Below are 16,182 nucleotides of genomic sequence, written 5' to 3' on the forward strand. Positions count from 1 at the left end.
TAACTCACACACACTCCCCGCACGTGCCGCTGCGCCCAGGGTGACAGCGTCCCCGACTCACACACACTGCCCGCACGCGCCGCTGCGCCCAGGGCGACGGCGTCCCTGACTCACACACACTCCCCGCACGCGCCGCTGCGCCCAGGGCGACGGCGTCCCTGACTCACACACTCCCTGCACGCGTCGCTGTGCCCAGGGCGACGGTATCTGACTCACACACACTGCATGTGCCACCGTGCCCATGGCGATGGCTTCCCTGACTCACACACACTCACTGCACATGTCACTGTGCCCATGGCAACGGCTTCCCTGTGCCCATGGTGACGGTGTCCCTGACTCACACACACTCCCCACATGCATCACTGTGCCCAGCGTGATGGCGTTCCTGACTCTCACACACCGCTCACATCACTGTGCCCATGGAAACGGCGTCCGTGGCTCACACACACTCCCCGCACGCGTCACTGTGCCCAGGGTGATGGCATTCCTGACTCACACACACCGCTCACATCACTGTGCCCGTGGGGACAGCGTCCCTGACTCACACACACTCCCCGCACGCCTCACTGTGCCCAGGGTGATGGCGTTCCTGACTCACACACACTGCTCACATCACTGTGCCCGTGGGGACGGCGTCCCTGACTCACACACACTCCCCGCATGCGTCACTGTGCCCAGGGTGATGGCGTTCCTGCCTATCATCACAACAGGCGACTCAAGAACATGACATCACATGGACCCCGTGACCACAACTGCCAGTTCGTACTATGCCCTTACTTGCTTTCAGGTAAGGATCCAGGCCCGCAAGAGGCAGGGCATTGGAAAAGCCCAGAGTAAGCTGAGAACCAGGATTTGTGCAGCCAGCCTGGTGAGCACAGCTGGTCACTGATGTGCCCTACATTGATTGGTACCTCAAATAATGAACAATGATGACTGTATTGTGCCAAAAGAACAAAAATATTGAGTCGGTGGCCCTAGTTTCAACTATCAGCTCAACCTGTCACATACAAAACTAGTTTTCAATTTAAGAAGGGAGTTAATGCGTATGTTGAAATCCTCCATACTGGAACAAGCTTATTTTAAGCTATCTTAATTAAGAACACATAAGAAATCCATTTGTATCAACAGGAAAAAAAAGATAAACGTACCTTCATCAGCTCTTCCAAACAAGAGAGGTAGATTTTGAAGATGGCTGCTGCAGAGGGCGGCCCAATGTACTGCTTAATGTCAGCTCTGTCCACGAAGGCCATGTCGATCTTCTCGGTGATGTTGGAAGTGGTCAGAATCACGACATTGGAATGCCTGTTGTGGCCGAGAAGCAAGCACCACAGTCATCATGGCTGTCAGCGACCCAATTCTATCCTGTCTGGCAAGGGGGTTGGCAGGACGATGACCAGCAGGCTGCCAACAGGAAGGAAAGGGGCCTTGTGCCAACACAGGTCACACAGATGCCCCCAGCCTTTGCTCTTGCTGCCACTTGGCCTTCCGGGAATTCTCCTACAGCCCCACTTGGCTCATTCCCTCACTGCCTTCAACCTTGGCAAATATCTCACTTTTGCACAGTGTTCCTGCCTATGCCACCTACTGTAGGCTCTGGTGCCCACTATCCACCTGGGCATGGCCATTCATCATCCCTGGACACACCGTACAGCTGGGTTACTTCCCGTGTTTATGATCTGCTTTCCCCTCTAGTGTCGAAACTCCACAGAAACAGCCCATTGTCTGGTCTCAAGGGCCCAGCGTGAGCCAGCACAGAGCAGGCACAAGGTGTCCCCAGGGAGCATGCTGTGCAGGCCTGGTGGGGCTTGGCTGCATGTGTGGCAGTGCTGCCCTTGCTGCCTGGGGAAGGTTAGCTTTACCTAGACCCTGGACAAGGGAGGGCAGGCCCTGTGCCTGTGAGCCAGGGTGAGTTAATCAGAGGCAGGGCAGGGAGCATATGGATCCCCGGTAGAGACAACAAGGTACAGAGGCCGGGTGGGCTCACAGCTGCTCAGTCCAGCACCAGGAGGGTGCGGCTGCAGGAAGGGCCAGAGGGAGGCCTAGGCCTGGCGATCACGACCCAGGGGCTGACAATCCAGAGATGCAGGAGTAGACAGGACTGGCGGGGGAAAGGAAGAGTCCTCTAGAGAGGGGCTGGAACCAGGAGCACGAGGGAGTGAAGGCAAGAGAGGCAAGGGTGTCTCCTTGTTTCCTCCTGAGCCACACGTCCTTGTGACTGACAGGGAAGTCACAGTGACCTCCATCCTCTGGTTGAGTGGTAGGTGCACAGTGAGGCCGTCAGTGTCATGCAGAATCCCAGGAAGTGAGGGATTTGGGGCCCAATGAGCAGTGTGGGAGTGTGCCTGACATCCTGGGCATCTAAGCCGTGATGTCTGGTCACAGGTGGATGTACAGGTCTGGGATTCCCCCCACAGAACCCTGAGCTACGCTGAAGGGGCACACACCAGGAACACACACATGCCAGGAGAGAAGGCCTCAGCCAGGCTGTGTAGACTCCTCCCTGCGGAGAGATGCCAGCAGCATAAACCAGGGAGACAGGAGAATGGAGGCCAGGGAGGGAGGCACAAAGAGACTCAGGGAAGGGGCCATCAGGGTATCAGCGCTGTGCAAAGTTCCAGAAAGAGAAACGTGAGCACTCGTGTGAATGCGGGGCTGCGGGGCTGTGGTGGGGGTAGGAGCCAGATTGCAGCAGACTGAGGGACAAGCCGGGTAGGGAAGGAAGTGGACACAAGGAGAAGGAAGTCAGAGGCAGGGAAGGCCCCCCTCCAGGACCTGCACACTCCTGCAGCTGACCCCAAGACGAACACTTCTCAGGAAGCCAGATACGTTCTCTGTGGTGAGACAGTGGTCGTGGCCTGGACAAAATGTTCCTCTGCACAGTTCAGTTTGCTGTCACCCCACACTCAACAATCCAGCTTCTGAGAATGCCCGGGACTCCCCAGGCACCCTGAGGGCAGAAAGAGCACTTCGGAGAAGGAACCTGAGTCCTGGCTGAGCACCACACAGGCACAGACAGGTTCTAGCTTGCCCATCACTTCCTTGGGAATTTGGCCAGCAGCTGTCCCTCCTTAAGCTTGATCAACTTGGGCTACACTGACAACAGGCTCTGGTCCTGTGAGGCTGGACTGTGGAGATGTGGACCATCCGCCCATGAAGCTTTCTGTCCTGGGCCAGCAGGGCGAGCAGGGGACAGCCATTCATCTATGAGCTGCACCAGTTGGTGCAGACACTGGGTGGGATAGGAGAGAAGTGGGCGGTATAAGGCCTGAATGTAGCAGTTCTTCATTTCATGCTTTTCTGTGCTACATAAAATTCTTAGCATGCCTGAGTTTTCTTTTACGTTTTTTTTTTTTGAGACAGAGTCTTGCTCTGTTGCCCAGGCTGGAGTGCAGTGGTGCCATCTCGGCTCACTGCAAGTTCTGCCTCCTGGGTTCACACCATTCTCCTGCCTCAGCCTCCCAAGTAGCTGGGACTACAGACACCCGCCACCACGTCCGGCTGATTTTTTTTGTTTTCACTAGAGACGGGGTTTCACCGTGTTAGCCAGGATGGTCTCGATCTCCTGACCTCGTGATCTGCCCACCTTGGCCTCCCAAAGTGTTGGGATTACAGGCGTGAGCCACCATGCCCAGCCTTCTTTTACATTTTTAATAAACTAAAAACAATTTCTTTAAAAAGCATTTACGATATGCTGCCTCCAATGTGGAAAAGGAGTCAATACTCAATGCCAAATGCACTTTTAGGTAAAAGAACTGGGGACTAAGATCTAGAGTTGTACAAGTATCACGCATTTCTTTGCAACAAACTTCTCATCACTTCTCAGGGAAAATCGCTGCATGTCCTGGTTACCTTTTAATCTGATCAATTTGGGTCAAGACGGCATTGACCACGCGGATGGCATCTGATGGCTCAGTGCCCGCTCTGCAGGCATTTCGGGCAGCTGTGAGACTCTCCACCTGTTGGGAGGGAGCAATGGGGTCAAAAAGGACAGGGCCTGGCACCTCACAGGCAGCTATGGGGATACGTCCCCCTGAGCACGTGAAGAAGTTGAATGAATGGGTGTTCCCGTGCCTAGCCTGCAGATGCTGCGGGAAGGCGGAAAGGCGCACAATGCAGGGAGGGCTATAGAGGGCGGACCGGCCGTAGGAGGGCAAAGCCAGGAGCATCAGCAACAGGCTGTGTCCCCACAACAGCAAAAGGCTATTGTCATGAATGTCCTTATCTGGAAATGCCTACCTCATCAATCAGCACAAACACCAGAGCGTCTTTATCATCAATCAAATCCTGAATCTTCTGAAACATCTTGGTTACCAGCTTGCCACTCTGGAACCCAAACACCCTTTTAGTGTCAACGTGCAGGGACCACACCGCCAGGTGCACAGGGGGACCCTGACGTGGCCTGCTGCCCCGGTTGTCCCCACAAGCCCACTGTCTCCTGACGGCCCCTCAGAAAGCTCCCTAAATCAGAGAAGTCAGGGCAGCATGCGAGGAGGCCAGCCTAATACTCTTGCCCTCTGCTTTGAATGCCAGGGTGCTGAGACCTGAGACCATACCTGCCCTGCCCAGGGCGGCACAGTGAGGGTGACCCGTACCTCTGCTTTACCTGTGTGTCCTCTCTGATGAGGAAAAGAGACAGACCACAGATGCAAATGGGCTGGGATGCATTCCTCACAGGCTCTCCTGTGCCCTGTGTGCCTGGTCCCACCTCACCTCACCAGAGGGATGTGCGGATGCCAGGTGACTTGGGCACAGCTCCTCAGACATAAGAATCACCTGTGACATCACCTTGTCTGACCCCCTCAGCTCACAGCACTAGGGCGCATGAGCACCAAGGACATGCGTGGCAGGGCTGCAGTCCCCTGAGCACCAGTCCTGCCCTCCTGAAAGTCCATCAAATGCCCTATCCCACCCAGTCGGAGGTCTTGGGAGAACCAAGGGAGGGTCCCCGGACGGCCCAGCTCCGGAACCTTCTCTGATCACAGTCAGCCCTGATCCTCACACACCTTTCCCACCCAGTTCTCTCCTGAAGCTTCTGGAGGAGGACTTGCCTAATATACAAGACATTTTTTCAGCTACAAAATCCAGATAATTAGAATATTTAACTTACTTCCGAAAACCACTTAGAAAAGAGGCTGTGGCTGTTTATTTCAATTAATTGGCCATACCGGTACCTGAGACAGAAAAAAGGAGTTGAGAGAATTACTAATCGGTCCTGTGGATCCTCAGCGACAGCTATTCATGCATTTTGAATGCAACATCTCGAGTGTCCAGCATCGGGGGAACTACAGCTACTGACAAAGAAACGAGGAATCCAGCTCTCTGTGTATTAAATAATTATGAAAAAGTCTAACAAGATTCAACCAGTAGTTCTAGACTGTACCAATTAAGTTAAAGAGTAAAAATTCCTATTTTAAATCTATTTACAAATTATATTTCTATGTTTAAAAATACTAGCAGTACTAATATAACATAGAAAACAAAACAGAAGCATCAAGAGCTTTTGGCAGAAGCTGAGCATTTTTCCCTCCTTCCACAGAACCCTAAAGAGCACGATAATCTGCCTTCCAGCACAGACCCCAGAGCCCAGGAATGCTCAGGTGTCCAAAGTTAACCTTAACACACACAGACGGATTGGAACCCAGAACGCTCCCCTATCCGTTCAGAAGCCTGCAGACAGATCTGGGTGCACTTAGCTGCGGACTAAATCACCAGAGAACAAGACTGAGGCCAGAGAAAAGCTGACTTCCAAGTCCTCTTTTCAGCTTCCTCCACATCAAAAGTCCACAAAAGAAAAAGAATTACATTCAAAAAGCATCACTGGCATTCCACGTAAAAAAGAGAGAGACCATTTACTGATACTGTTTATAAAACAGTGAAGGGATACAGACAATCTAACAAAACAAAAACTAGGCTGAACATTAAACAATTAATTATATAACATTTTGGTTCTTTAATAGAGTGAGGAACAAAAGCTTGCTAAGACTTCTTTTTGTCATTTCTAAGTCATAAAACCAAAACATATTTCCAGATCTTTGTACTGGAAGAAGTTATATTCCGAATAATAACATTTTCCTTCTCTTGTGTTTCCCTCTCTGCCCCTAGAGATCTTTTTTGGTTATTCTTTGGAGGCAGGGTCTCACTCTCGTTACCCAGGCTCACCACAGCCTGGACCTAGTAGGCTAAGGTGATCCTCCCACCTCAGCCTCATGAGCAGCTGGGACCACAGGCAAGTGCTACCACGCCCAGCTAATTTTTTGTACTTTTTTGTAGGGATAGGGTTTCTCCATGTTGTCCAGGCTGGTCTCAAACTCCTGGTTGCAAGCGATTCACCTGCCTCCACCTCCCAAAGTGCTGGGATTACACGCGTGAGCCGCCATGCCGGCATGCCCCTAGAGATCTTGAAAACACACATGTATTTCAATATGTCAAAGCAAAGGGCAAGTTGCTAAACATAACCTAAGGGGTCAAAATAAAGCAACTTCCCTATGTAAAAACATTTACAAGACATTTTTGAAGAACTAAAATTATGTATATGAAATTAAAACTCACAGGATTTCCTCTAGTCATACTGGAGTAACAGGAAGCAGATTTACCATCTAATCTTAAATAAGAAAACCTCATTTCAGGCAAAATGGATGAAACACCATCTGGTAAAGTTGCTGGACACAGGCAGTGAGGGCTGGGACTCCTGAGTCGGAAGACCAGGGACCCACTACAAATGCCCTGTCTGCCGGGAGGTGTCTTCCAACGACAGGCACAGGAGGGAACCCAAGTGGAGTATGGCCACTTGCTGAGTCAAGGAGACAGAGAATGGAGTTCAGGGAGTCTGAGGTGACTGAAGGCTGCAAACAGAATTCCAGAGGGGAAGGAAATATGAAGAAATACCTCAGAAGGAGTGCCCAGGAATCCTCATGGCACCCCCGGTGTCCTGGATGAATACTCAAGTGCGTATAAGCCGGGGACATTCCATGCAGCTACGTAAAGGGTGCCTATGATCTGTGAGCTGAAGGGCTCCTGGACCTCACGCAGGCTGGGAGGAGTGCATCCCAACCGTTGGGGTGGAGAGCGCTCACTGATCCTTCAGAACACTCAGTGTAGACCCCAGAGGACCACAATTTAGTGTTAACACTAAACCTAAACTCCTCCCAATCAAAGCTTAAAAAAACCAAACCTCAAAGGATCACACCAAATCACAGGTAATAGAAACGCCTAACGGAACAAAACTCAACACTCACTAAAGAAAACACAATCCACACACTTCAAACCACAACGTTCAACATTAATCCAACACTACCTAACATGCCAACAAAGCAAAACCATGTGACCCATAACGAGAAGAAAAACCAGTCAATAGAAACAGAATCAGAAATGACAATCATGATGGAATTAGCAGACAGAAGATTTAAACGGCTATTATAAAGTTGTTCAAGATGTGAACAAGAACATAACGAAAGAAAAGTATAAAAAGAATCAGAACATTCAAAGCAGAAAAATACACTATCAGACATAAAAACTTCACTGAATGGAATTAAAAGCAGATTAGACGATGTAGAAAATCAGTCAACTTGAAAATACAGCAACAGAAACTTTAGAATAAAACAGATATTTCTAAAGAACTGAAAAAAACAAAAAAGCACATGAGTGGCCTGTGGAACAACATCAGTCTAACATGAAAATAGACAGAGTCCCAGATAAAGGGGAGGGGCAAGGAAATTCGGTGAGGAAATAGTGACCAGATATTTTCCAAGTATGACGAAAACTGTAAGCCCCAAACAGAACTCAAAAGGAAAAGACAAATCCATAATTAGAGACTTTTTTTTTTTTTTTTTTTTGAGACAGAGTCTCGCTCTGTCACCCAGGCTGGAGTGCAGTGGCGCGATCTCGGCTCACTGCAAGCTCCGCCTCCCAGGTTCACGCCATTCTCCTGCCTCAGCCTCCGAGTAGCTGGGACTACAGGCGCCCGCCACCTCGCCCGGCTAGTTTTTTGTATTTTTAGTAGAGACGGGGTTTCACCATGTTAGCCAGGATGGTCTCGATCTCCTGACCTCGTGATCCACCCGCCTCGGCCTCCCAAAGTGCTGGGATTACAGGCTTGAGCCACCGCGCCCGGCCCATAATTAGAGACTTAACATTCTTCTCTCAGTAATGGATAAAACGAGTGAACAGAAAATCAGCAAAGCTACCGAGTATCCTGACCTGAAATCTGCAGAACACTCCATCCAGCAGGCGGAGAAAGTATAGTCTTCTGAAGTGCAATTCACCAGCAATATTTTATGCTGGCAATAAAATAAGTCTCAAATCTTAAAAGACTGAAATCATAACTCAAAACTATGCTGAATACAGAGGAATCAAGTGACTTACAGTGAAGGAGAGAAGGAATCTATTACTTGTGTAAAATGATTTAGGAAAAAAACAACCTCCTGTTACAAATCCCATTCCCACGGCTCTCCTCTCACAAATTACCAAGTTACCTGCTTGAAAGTCTAATCGTCAATTTCTGGGCCAACGCTTTACACAGGGATGTCTTTCCAGTGCCAGGAGGACCTGTGACAAAGATCAGAGCAAATATGTTTTTTAGTCAGTGCTGCAACAAATTTCTTAAAACAACAGTAACTTCCATTTTCCATAAAATATAAGGAATACAGTTAAAAGCTATTGATGTTATTACTACAATGAAGTCTGCTTAGAAGCTTAAATGCTGTGAAATATTACCAATACACTTACATCTCCCCCTCTTTCTTACTAATTTGTACTAAATTAGTCTCAGCCTCTATCGCCTCCCCACCCCCAGCACTCGCCTGCAGTCCCGCTTAGCACTGGGAGTGAGCATTGCATTTTCTAGCCTACATCTTTGCTGACACCTGTCCTTGTCCCCACACTTCCTCTATGAAAGCCACTCATCAAGGCACCTTTCAGAGGCCAAACACACCTTTCTTGATAAATGGAGGTGGAGGGTCCTACCCTCCTCAGGCACTGACATGTGTTGTTCCTGCTGCCCCCAGAACCACCCTCTTTCCTAAGACGATTCTCAGTGGGCTAGTACCCCACACTAAATTCGAAGAGTGGCAGAGGCCAGTGCTCTTCTTGCACGCCTGCCTGCCAAGCATCCCCTAGCACGACGCCTCCCAGAAGCTGTGAGGTGACCAATATGAAAAAAGGAAAGCATCTAACAGAAAATGGAGACATGCAACTCTGACTTTCTGCAAGCATTTTCAAGGATTAAAGAGGAAATACGTAACTGGTTCCCAACAGAAACAACTTATTCACTGATTAAAACACCCGCTGCTTACTCTGATTGTGCTGTGAGGACAGTATGTGGGGCATATCTGCTATTTAAAAGAACATTGTGTTTTAAGGGCATGTCGTCACGCAATCTTAACTGAAGTTAAGTACTCTTCAAGTTTCTATTTAACACTTTGCTACAGTTTCATACTCTTGAGTCCACTCAATTCCTGTGTCCCCATTCTACCCAGTGATATTGAAAACAAAACAAAACAAAACAAATCATCAATATTTTCTCCTGAGAAGAACCAGACAGAATTTCTTTAAAATATGGCTTTTTCAGTTTACTCCTCACAAAGTAAAGCTGAGTACTACAAAGAAATATGAGGAAGTTTCCATCCTAAAGAAGAGTTACAATCAGCTGGGGAACAAGGCAGAATTCTATCTATTTATTTATTTATTTTTTGAGACAGAGTCTTGCTCTGTCACCCAGGCTGGAGTGCAGTGGTGTGATCTTGGCTCACTGCAAGCTCCGCCTCCTGGGTTCACGCCATTCTCCTGCCTCAGCCTCCCAAGTAGCTGGGACTACAGGCACCTGCCACCACGCCTGGCTAATTTTTTTTGTATTTTTAGTAGAGATGAGATTTCACCATGTTAGCCAGGATGGTCTCGATCTCCTGACCTTGTGATCCGCCTGCCTCGGCATCCCAAAGTGCTAGGATTAAAGGTGCGAGCCACTGCGCCTGGCCTACAACGGAGAATTCTAAAGAGTTACAATCAGCCAGGAAACAGGCAGAATTCTAAAGAATTACAATCAGCTGGGGAAACAAGGCAGAATTTTTGGAAAAGTTTAATAACACAATAGTTCCCCCTTATCCAAGATTTTACTTTCCAAGGTTTCAGTTACCTGCAGTCACCCACGGTCCAAAAATATTATATGGAACACTCTAAAAATAAACAATTCACAAGTTTAAAATAACTTTTGTAAGTTATTATAACTGTTCCCTTTTCCTATTGGTTATTATTGTTAATCTCTTACTGTGCCTAATTTATAAGTTAAGGTTTATCATAGGAAAGTCTGTATAGGAAAAAACAGTCTACACAGAGTTCAGTACTATCCACATTTGGGGCATCTGAGGATGTCTTGGAATGCGGCACCCCGCAGGAAGACTTGATGAAGTACCAAGTAATAAATACCCCAAGTACCGGGAGCAGTGGCTCACGCCTGTAACCTCAGCACTTTGGGATGCTGAGGCGGGTGGATCACCTGAGGTCAGGAGTTTGAGACCAGCCTGGTCAACATGGCGAAACCCCATCTCTACTAAAAATACAAAACTTAGCCGGGTGTGGTGGCGCATGCCTGTAATCCCAGCTACTCAGGAGGCTGAGGCAGGAGAGTCGCTGGAACCTTGGAGGAACCCGGGAAGTGGAGGTTGTAGTGAGCTGAGATCGCCACTGCACTCCAGCCTAGATGACAGCGAGACTCCGTCTCAAAAACAATAAAAAATAAATGTCCCAAGTGTCATGAGCTGGATCTGCTTCACAGAGAGGGGACATTCTAGGACAGCTGTGGCTCCTTCAGAAAACAAAAAGCTGGAACTCCTTGCAGTAGAACAAAGGTAAAAGTAAAGGCTGAATTTCATGCCACTTATCTGGTCAAATAAAAGCCTGCATGCTTTACCATGGAGCAGTACCACCCGGTTCCAGGTGATGAGGTTGCTGTTGACGTTCTTGTCTGAAAACAGTAGAGTTGTCATCACATAATCAAGAAGCTGATAGAAGAAAAAGAGCTAGATAAAGGTACCAACAAGGCAAAGGTCCCCAAGAAATATGACCCCCCAGGGCTTGATCCTACATGAGAACAGGGAGCAAAGGAAGCAAGGCCGCCTCCTAAGAGATCATCACCTCCAAACGCTTTCATTTCAGAAGAGAAGGTGCTTCAAAAAGGGAAAAGGAAAAACACTGGCTATTACTTTTATAAGAAGAGAAACAAAATGATCACTTTTATTTAAAGTGCCAACATTAAACAAAACCACTAAGGGGTTTGTTTTATCAAGTAATGAGTAAGCTCCTTCCTCTAGAATGATACAGCAGTTATTATTCGCAAAATATCAACAGCCACAATGTGGAGAAGCAGCCTGGGACAGCTGCGTGATGGTATTCTATCAAGCTGCCTGTGTGGGAAGGACCCTTCCCGTTGCAGTGGGTGCAGGGGTTAAGACACACTAGCCTTTCCTTTGTGCGGACCAGGTCTGCTCACGTTCCCTCCTCCCATCTCCAGAGGGTTCAATTCTCTAAGTTGCCTTCACATTCTCCCTTTCCCTCTTCTCCCTCAGGGAGCTCCCCAGAGACCAGCTCTACTCTGGAGCAATCCTAGAGGACAGATGTCCAGGACAAGGGCTGCCAGTAGACAGGGGCTCCCAAAAATCTATCTGCATCAAGTTGCTCGGGGGTGCTGGAGAGCAAAACAGTAACGGTTCCTCTTCAAATAACAGGGCATTCTGGGAAAAGACACAGCAACTTACGTGGGATTTGACTTCCACATCGTACACCAAGCTGTCCCAAAGCCCATGGAATTCAGCTGTGACAGAATTAAACAAAGACCTGATTTCAGGAATGCAATTGCAGCCACCCCAGTCTCCCCTGAGCCTAAGCCTGAGCTTCCCACTGTGCTGCACGGCGTAAGACTACAATTCCGATTACAGGAAAGTATAAATTCTGCAAAGTTTTCTTCAAATTTTAGTTTTTATGAAAATCAAAGATGTAAAATAAATGTCAGTCACATATAACTTTTGGCAGATAATTGGAGTCAAAGAATTACACTTTATGTCTCGTTATCATGTGCAATGGTCTGTTAAAAAAACTTTAAACTTCCCACCCACCTTTATAATATTGTTGTCATTTATTTTAGATTTATGTATATCATAATCCCTACAATATGTTTTCGTTAAACTATCATTTTTTTGGTGGTAAACACATTATAAAATTTATTATCATAACCATTTTCAATTGTCTTTTACCCATGCTTCAACACAAGTTCAGACACTAAATCCACCCATTTCTCCACAGGCTGACTGAACGAAGCCCTGGGCTCGGCCTGCTGGAGCCCATCAGCGACGCCTACGGAGAAGCACCAAGCAGATAGCAAGGAGCCACTCAGCAGAAAAGACCAACCGGGCATGTGAGAAGAGCACATGGGCACTCTCCAGTAGCCGTGAACTCTGAGGTACCCGCCCAAAGGAACAGTATGGTCCCACCCTAGAAATCTCTACTTTCCTCTTTTGTGATATACTTCCCATTTCATAAGAGAGAAAACATCCTAAAATCCTACAAAACAAACGGACAAACAGAACCCCCCGGGAACTGACATGGCATGGAGTATGCAGTCCTCTGACCTCGGCCTCCCCCTCATCTTCCATCACACCCCATACCTGCAGGCAGAACCCAGTGATTTGCTGCAATTATGTTTTCTGTCTCCTCCTCCAGATTTTCACTGCTGGGGCCATCTTCATTCAGCTGGAAGATGTGAAGTGCAACAGTGCATGCACTCAAATCGATGGGCTAAAATGAGGGAAAAGCCAAATAAATCCACACACATTTACAATCTCTCACTTAATTCCAACCATACAAATTAGATGTTAAGGTCCACAAGTAAAAACTGAATGTATAGTACAAGAAAAACTAGTTCTCAGATTAGATGAGAAGGCTGTTATTTTATTTCAGATTGAGGATTAGCTCTTCTGAAAGCTAATACCCATCCCTTGCCCTTTGGGCCCTACATTTACCTATAGAATGAAAAAGTGCCCAAAATCCAACCTCTGGGACGTTATTATAGTCTATAAATACACTCACACAGATTTGGCCAAAAATTGAGTTTTACCACATAGGGTTTTGTTTGTTTGTTTTTTTAATTAACTTATTTTTTGAGACAAGATCTTGCGCCCAGGCTGGAGTGCAGTGGCACGATCACAACTCACAGTAACATTAAATTCCTGGACTCAAGTGATCCTCCCACCTCCAGCCTCCTGAGTAGCTGGCACTACAAGTGTGCACCACCATGCTGGCTAATTTTTAAAAACTCTTTTTAGTGATGGGGTCTTGCTATGATCCCCGGGCCAGTCTCCAATTCCTGGCCTCAAGTGATCCTTCCATCTGTCTCCCACAGTGCTGGGACTACAGGCATGAGCCACCTTGCCCAGCCGGCTTCCTAACTGTGTCCTTTTACAGTTGTTATAGCTCAGAGAAATGTTTACATCGGTAGACAGAAATCTATTTCATTCTTTTTAATGGCTGCATTGTACATAGTGTAGATATATGGAATTCATACATTTATTAAGTGATCTTTGGTGGACAGTTAAAATACTTCAAATTGTTGGCTATTATTAACAGCATCTAACAAACATCTGTTCAGAAAGATCTACAAAATTGCAGAATTATCAGCTAAGATAAATTCCTACAGGTGAATCTGCAGTCAGAGAACATTAGAATTTTCCCTGGGCAGCCCCGCTGCCCTCCAGTTAGGGTGTCCATCCCTCCACAACAGTGTGGGAAGCTCTTCCTTCCCTCAGACTGGCCAAAACCATGGCAGTATCAGCTCTCAGTGTGCACAAAGCTCTGAGCATGCACAAACATGAGTCCTAACGTATGAATGGGGAGGTCCACCTCATGAGCAGAACTTAGTACCAAGCCTGTCCTTCACAGCTGGTTTTTACAGGACAGGAATTGTACTGCTGTGATACGTCTTCCCTAGAAATATGTTTCAGGTTGTTTTTATACTGGTGCCAGAATTGCCCCACACAAAGCTCCTCTAACACATACACATGAACTCCAAGGTGGGTGAGGTGGCCATGCATGGGATGAGATGAAGGACTTCTACAAGGCAAGCCCATCTCCTCATCTCTGTGGCCCCCACACCTCCTATGGCCCTAGCACACAGTGAGCACTTCATAAACATTTGCTGACTGTAAGAATGAGACACCATACACAGGCCTTACCAGCACAGTCCACTATTCTACAACACTGAATTCTCATTCCTGGTTTCCGATCTGTCCCCTGCTATACTGACAGCACCCTGACATCAGGGCCACTTCCTGCTCCCAGCACCTGGCTCCTGACAGCTAGTGAGAAGAACTTGTCTAGCCACCCAAACCAACAGAGAAGTGAACCCGTTTCTGAAAACAAGCTATGAAAACGGCAAGACATTCATGATACAGCCTTTGTATTCAGCTAACTGTTCTTGGCCCAGGAAATTAGTAACTTACCTGTGAGTCTTTAACCTTCAATTCTGTGTCAACAATAGATACAGACTGCACATTTCTGGTCAAAAAAGGTTCATCAAACTCAGTCCATGTGTAATCACCAAACACAATATTATGTCTGTTGAGTAGCTTTCTAACACTCAGGTTTATGTCTTCTTTCTTTGCAGTGCTAAAAAACAAACAAACAAACAAAAAACCACAAAAACAAAAACAAAAACAAAAAAGCACCAAAACACACATAAATGATTTTCATTCAAAAACAAAATGTTAAAATTAAGTGTTTTCAAAAACTCAGACAATACATAAGAAAGTGCAGCAGTTAGGAGGACAGGCTGGAACTGGCCTGCCTGCAGACCAAATCTAGAGCCACCCCTTGCCTATGGGTCCTTTACCAGCTGTGCCCTAAAGAAGCCGTGCCCCAGCTCCCAGTTAGAAAAAGGGGACAACAGTAAGAGTCCTTGCTATGCTGGGCTACTGTGAAGAGTCATTAATACATTCAAAGTGTTTAGGACGATACCTGGCACAAAGTAAGCAGTCAATAATGGTGGCTTTCACTATTATTAAGGAACTTCCACAGCTGTGGGGTCAGGCCTGGGGTCTGCATTGTAACAAGTCTTCAATAGCTGTGATTCGTGCTGAGAAAATCTAATGCTTTATGCTTGGCATCCAGGGCTTCCCTCGGCCCACCTTGCTGCACTCCTCCTGACACCTCCCCTTTCTACAACAGTGAGCTGGTCCTGGATCACACCTCTGTGCCCTGCTGTGCACTGTCCCAGCTTACTGGGTTGATCAACTGCAGTCACCCTTTAGGTTCTATTTAATGTCTGCCTCCCTCTGACAGGCTCCCCTCCCTCCTGGACAGGCTCCTCAGAGCCAGGCAGGTGATCTGTGGCCCCTCTGCAATCATCCCGGCACCCTACAAGGCAGCGACCACCATGCATAGATAGTGTGGTTGTGTGCAGGTGTCTATGAACTCTGGGGCAGCTGTGCTCTGATGTGATTATGCCTAGCATCTCTGGGCCCGGGGTGGTTGTACATGGGGTGTCTCCAGGCTGCGGTGACACTGTGTACAGGTGTCCCTGAGCTCTAAGGTGTTTACACAAGGTCACAAGGCTGTGGTGGGGCTTTGTGCAGATGTCTCTGGGCCCTGGTGCAATTATGCTGACGTGTCTCAACTCCAGCACCTAGAAGTGACCAGTCAACAACTGTTCTATTAAAGGGAAGGTCTCTTCCTCTGCCTCCCCTCTGAGGCTGGTGGTCTCACTAGACCTCAATCCACCCTCCATGGTCATGAGGAGGGTCTGTGAAGGTCTGGCCCCGCTGCTGAGCTCCCCCAACTCCAGGGAGCAGCACAGCCCATAGGCCCCACCATCCCACGAACTGACTCGGTCACAAATGAGTGGGATTTGCTTTGAACCCTAAAAATTTAACACCAAGTCTGTGAGGAACGGGAACAATTAAAAGGTCTGAGAAACAATGGCTCAAAGAACAACCCAATTTCGGCTGCGACTTTAGAGCTCTCTGTAATGCGCGGCCATCCTATCCTCCAACGTGTGACTCAGGGTCAGATCGGTGCACTGGAGAACAGCCGGGCACGGTCAGGGCCAGGTCCGTGGGCTGAGGTCGGGTCGGGGAGCTGGGATCCTGCGCGCAGGGCTCGGGTCGGCAGGGTCAGTGCCCTGGGGTGGGGTTGGGTCATTGC

General features: G+C 47.8%; 1 protein-coding gene across 1 annotated transcript in view; it reads right to left on the bottom strand.

The window, feature by feature from the left end:
- TRIP13 (thyroid hormone receptor interactor 13) overlaps positions 1–16,182 on the bottom strand; it is a 22,950-nt gene that overhangs the window by 5,706 nt on the left and 1,062 nt on the right. Inside the window, exons 2-10 of the mRNA XM_011964747.1 lie at positions 14,484–14,649; positions 12,654–12,783; positions 11,748–11,803; positions 10,904–10,994; positions 8,472–8,544; positions 5,108–5,171; positions 4,237–4,323; positions 3,850–3,956; positions 1,149–1,302 (exon numbers count right to left, since the gene is read on the bottom strand). Of these exons, the coding sequence (XP_011820137.1) occupies positions 1,149–1,302; positions 3,850–3,956; positions 4,237–4,323; positions 5,108–5,171; positions 8,472–8,544; positions 10,904–10,994; positions 11,748–11,803; positions 12,654–12,783; positions 14,484–14,649 (928 nt within the window). The remainder of the gene's footprint in view (positions 1–1,148; positions 1,303–3,849; positions 3,957–4,236; positions 4,324–5,107; positions 5,172–8,471; positions 8,545–10,903; positions 10,995–11,747; positions 11,804–12,653; positions 12,784–14,483; positions 14,650–16,182) is intronic.

Source organism: Mandrillus leucophaeus, unplaced genomic scaffold (assembly GCF_000951045.1).
Source record: "Mandrillus leucophaeus isolate KB7577 unplaced genomic scaffold, Mleu.le_1.0 Scaffold702, whole genome shotgun sequence".
In the NCBI taxonomy this organism is placed as follows: domain Eukaryota; kingdom Metazoa; phylum Chordata; class Mammalia; order Primates; family Cercopithecidae; genus Mandrillus; species Mandrillus leucophaeus.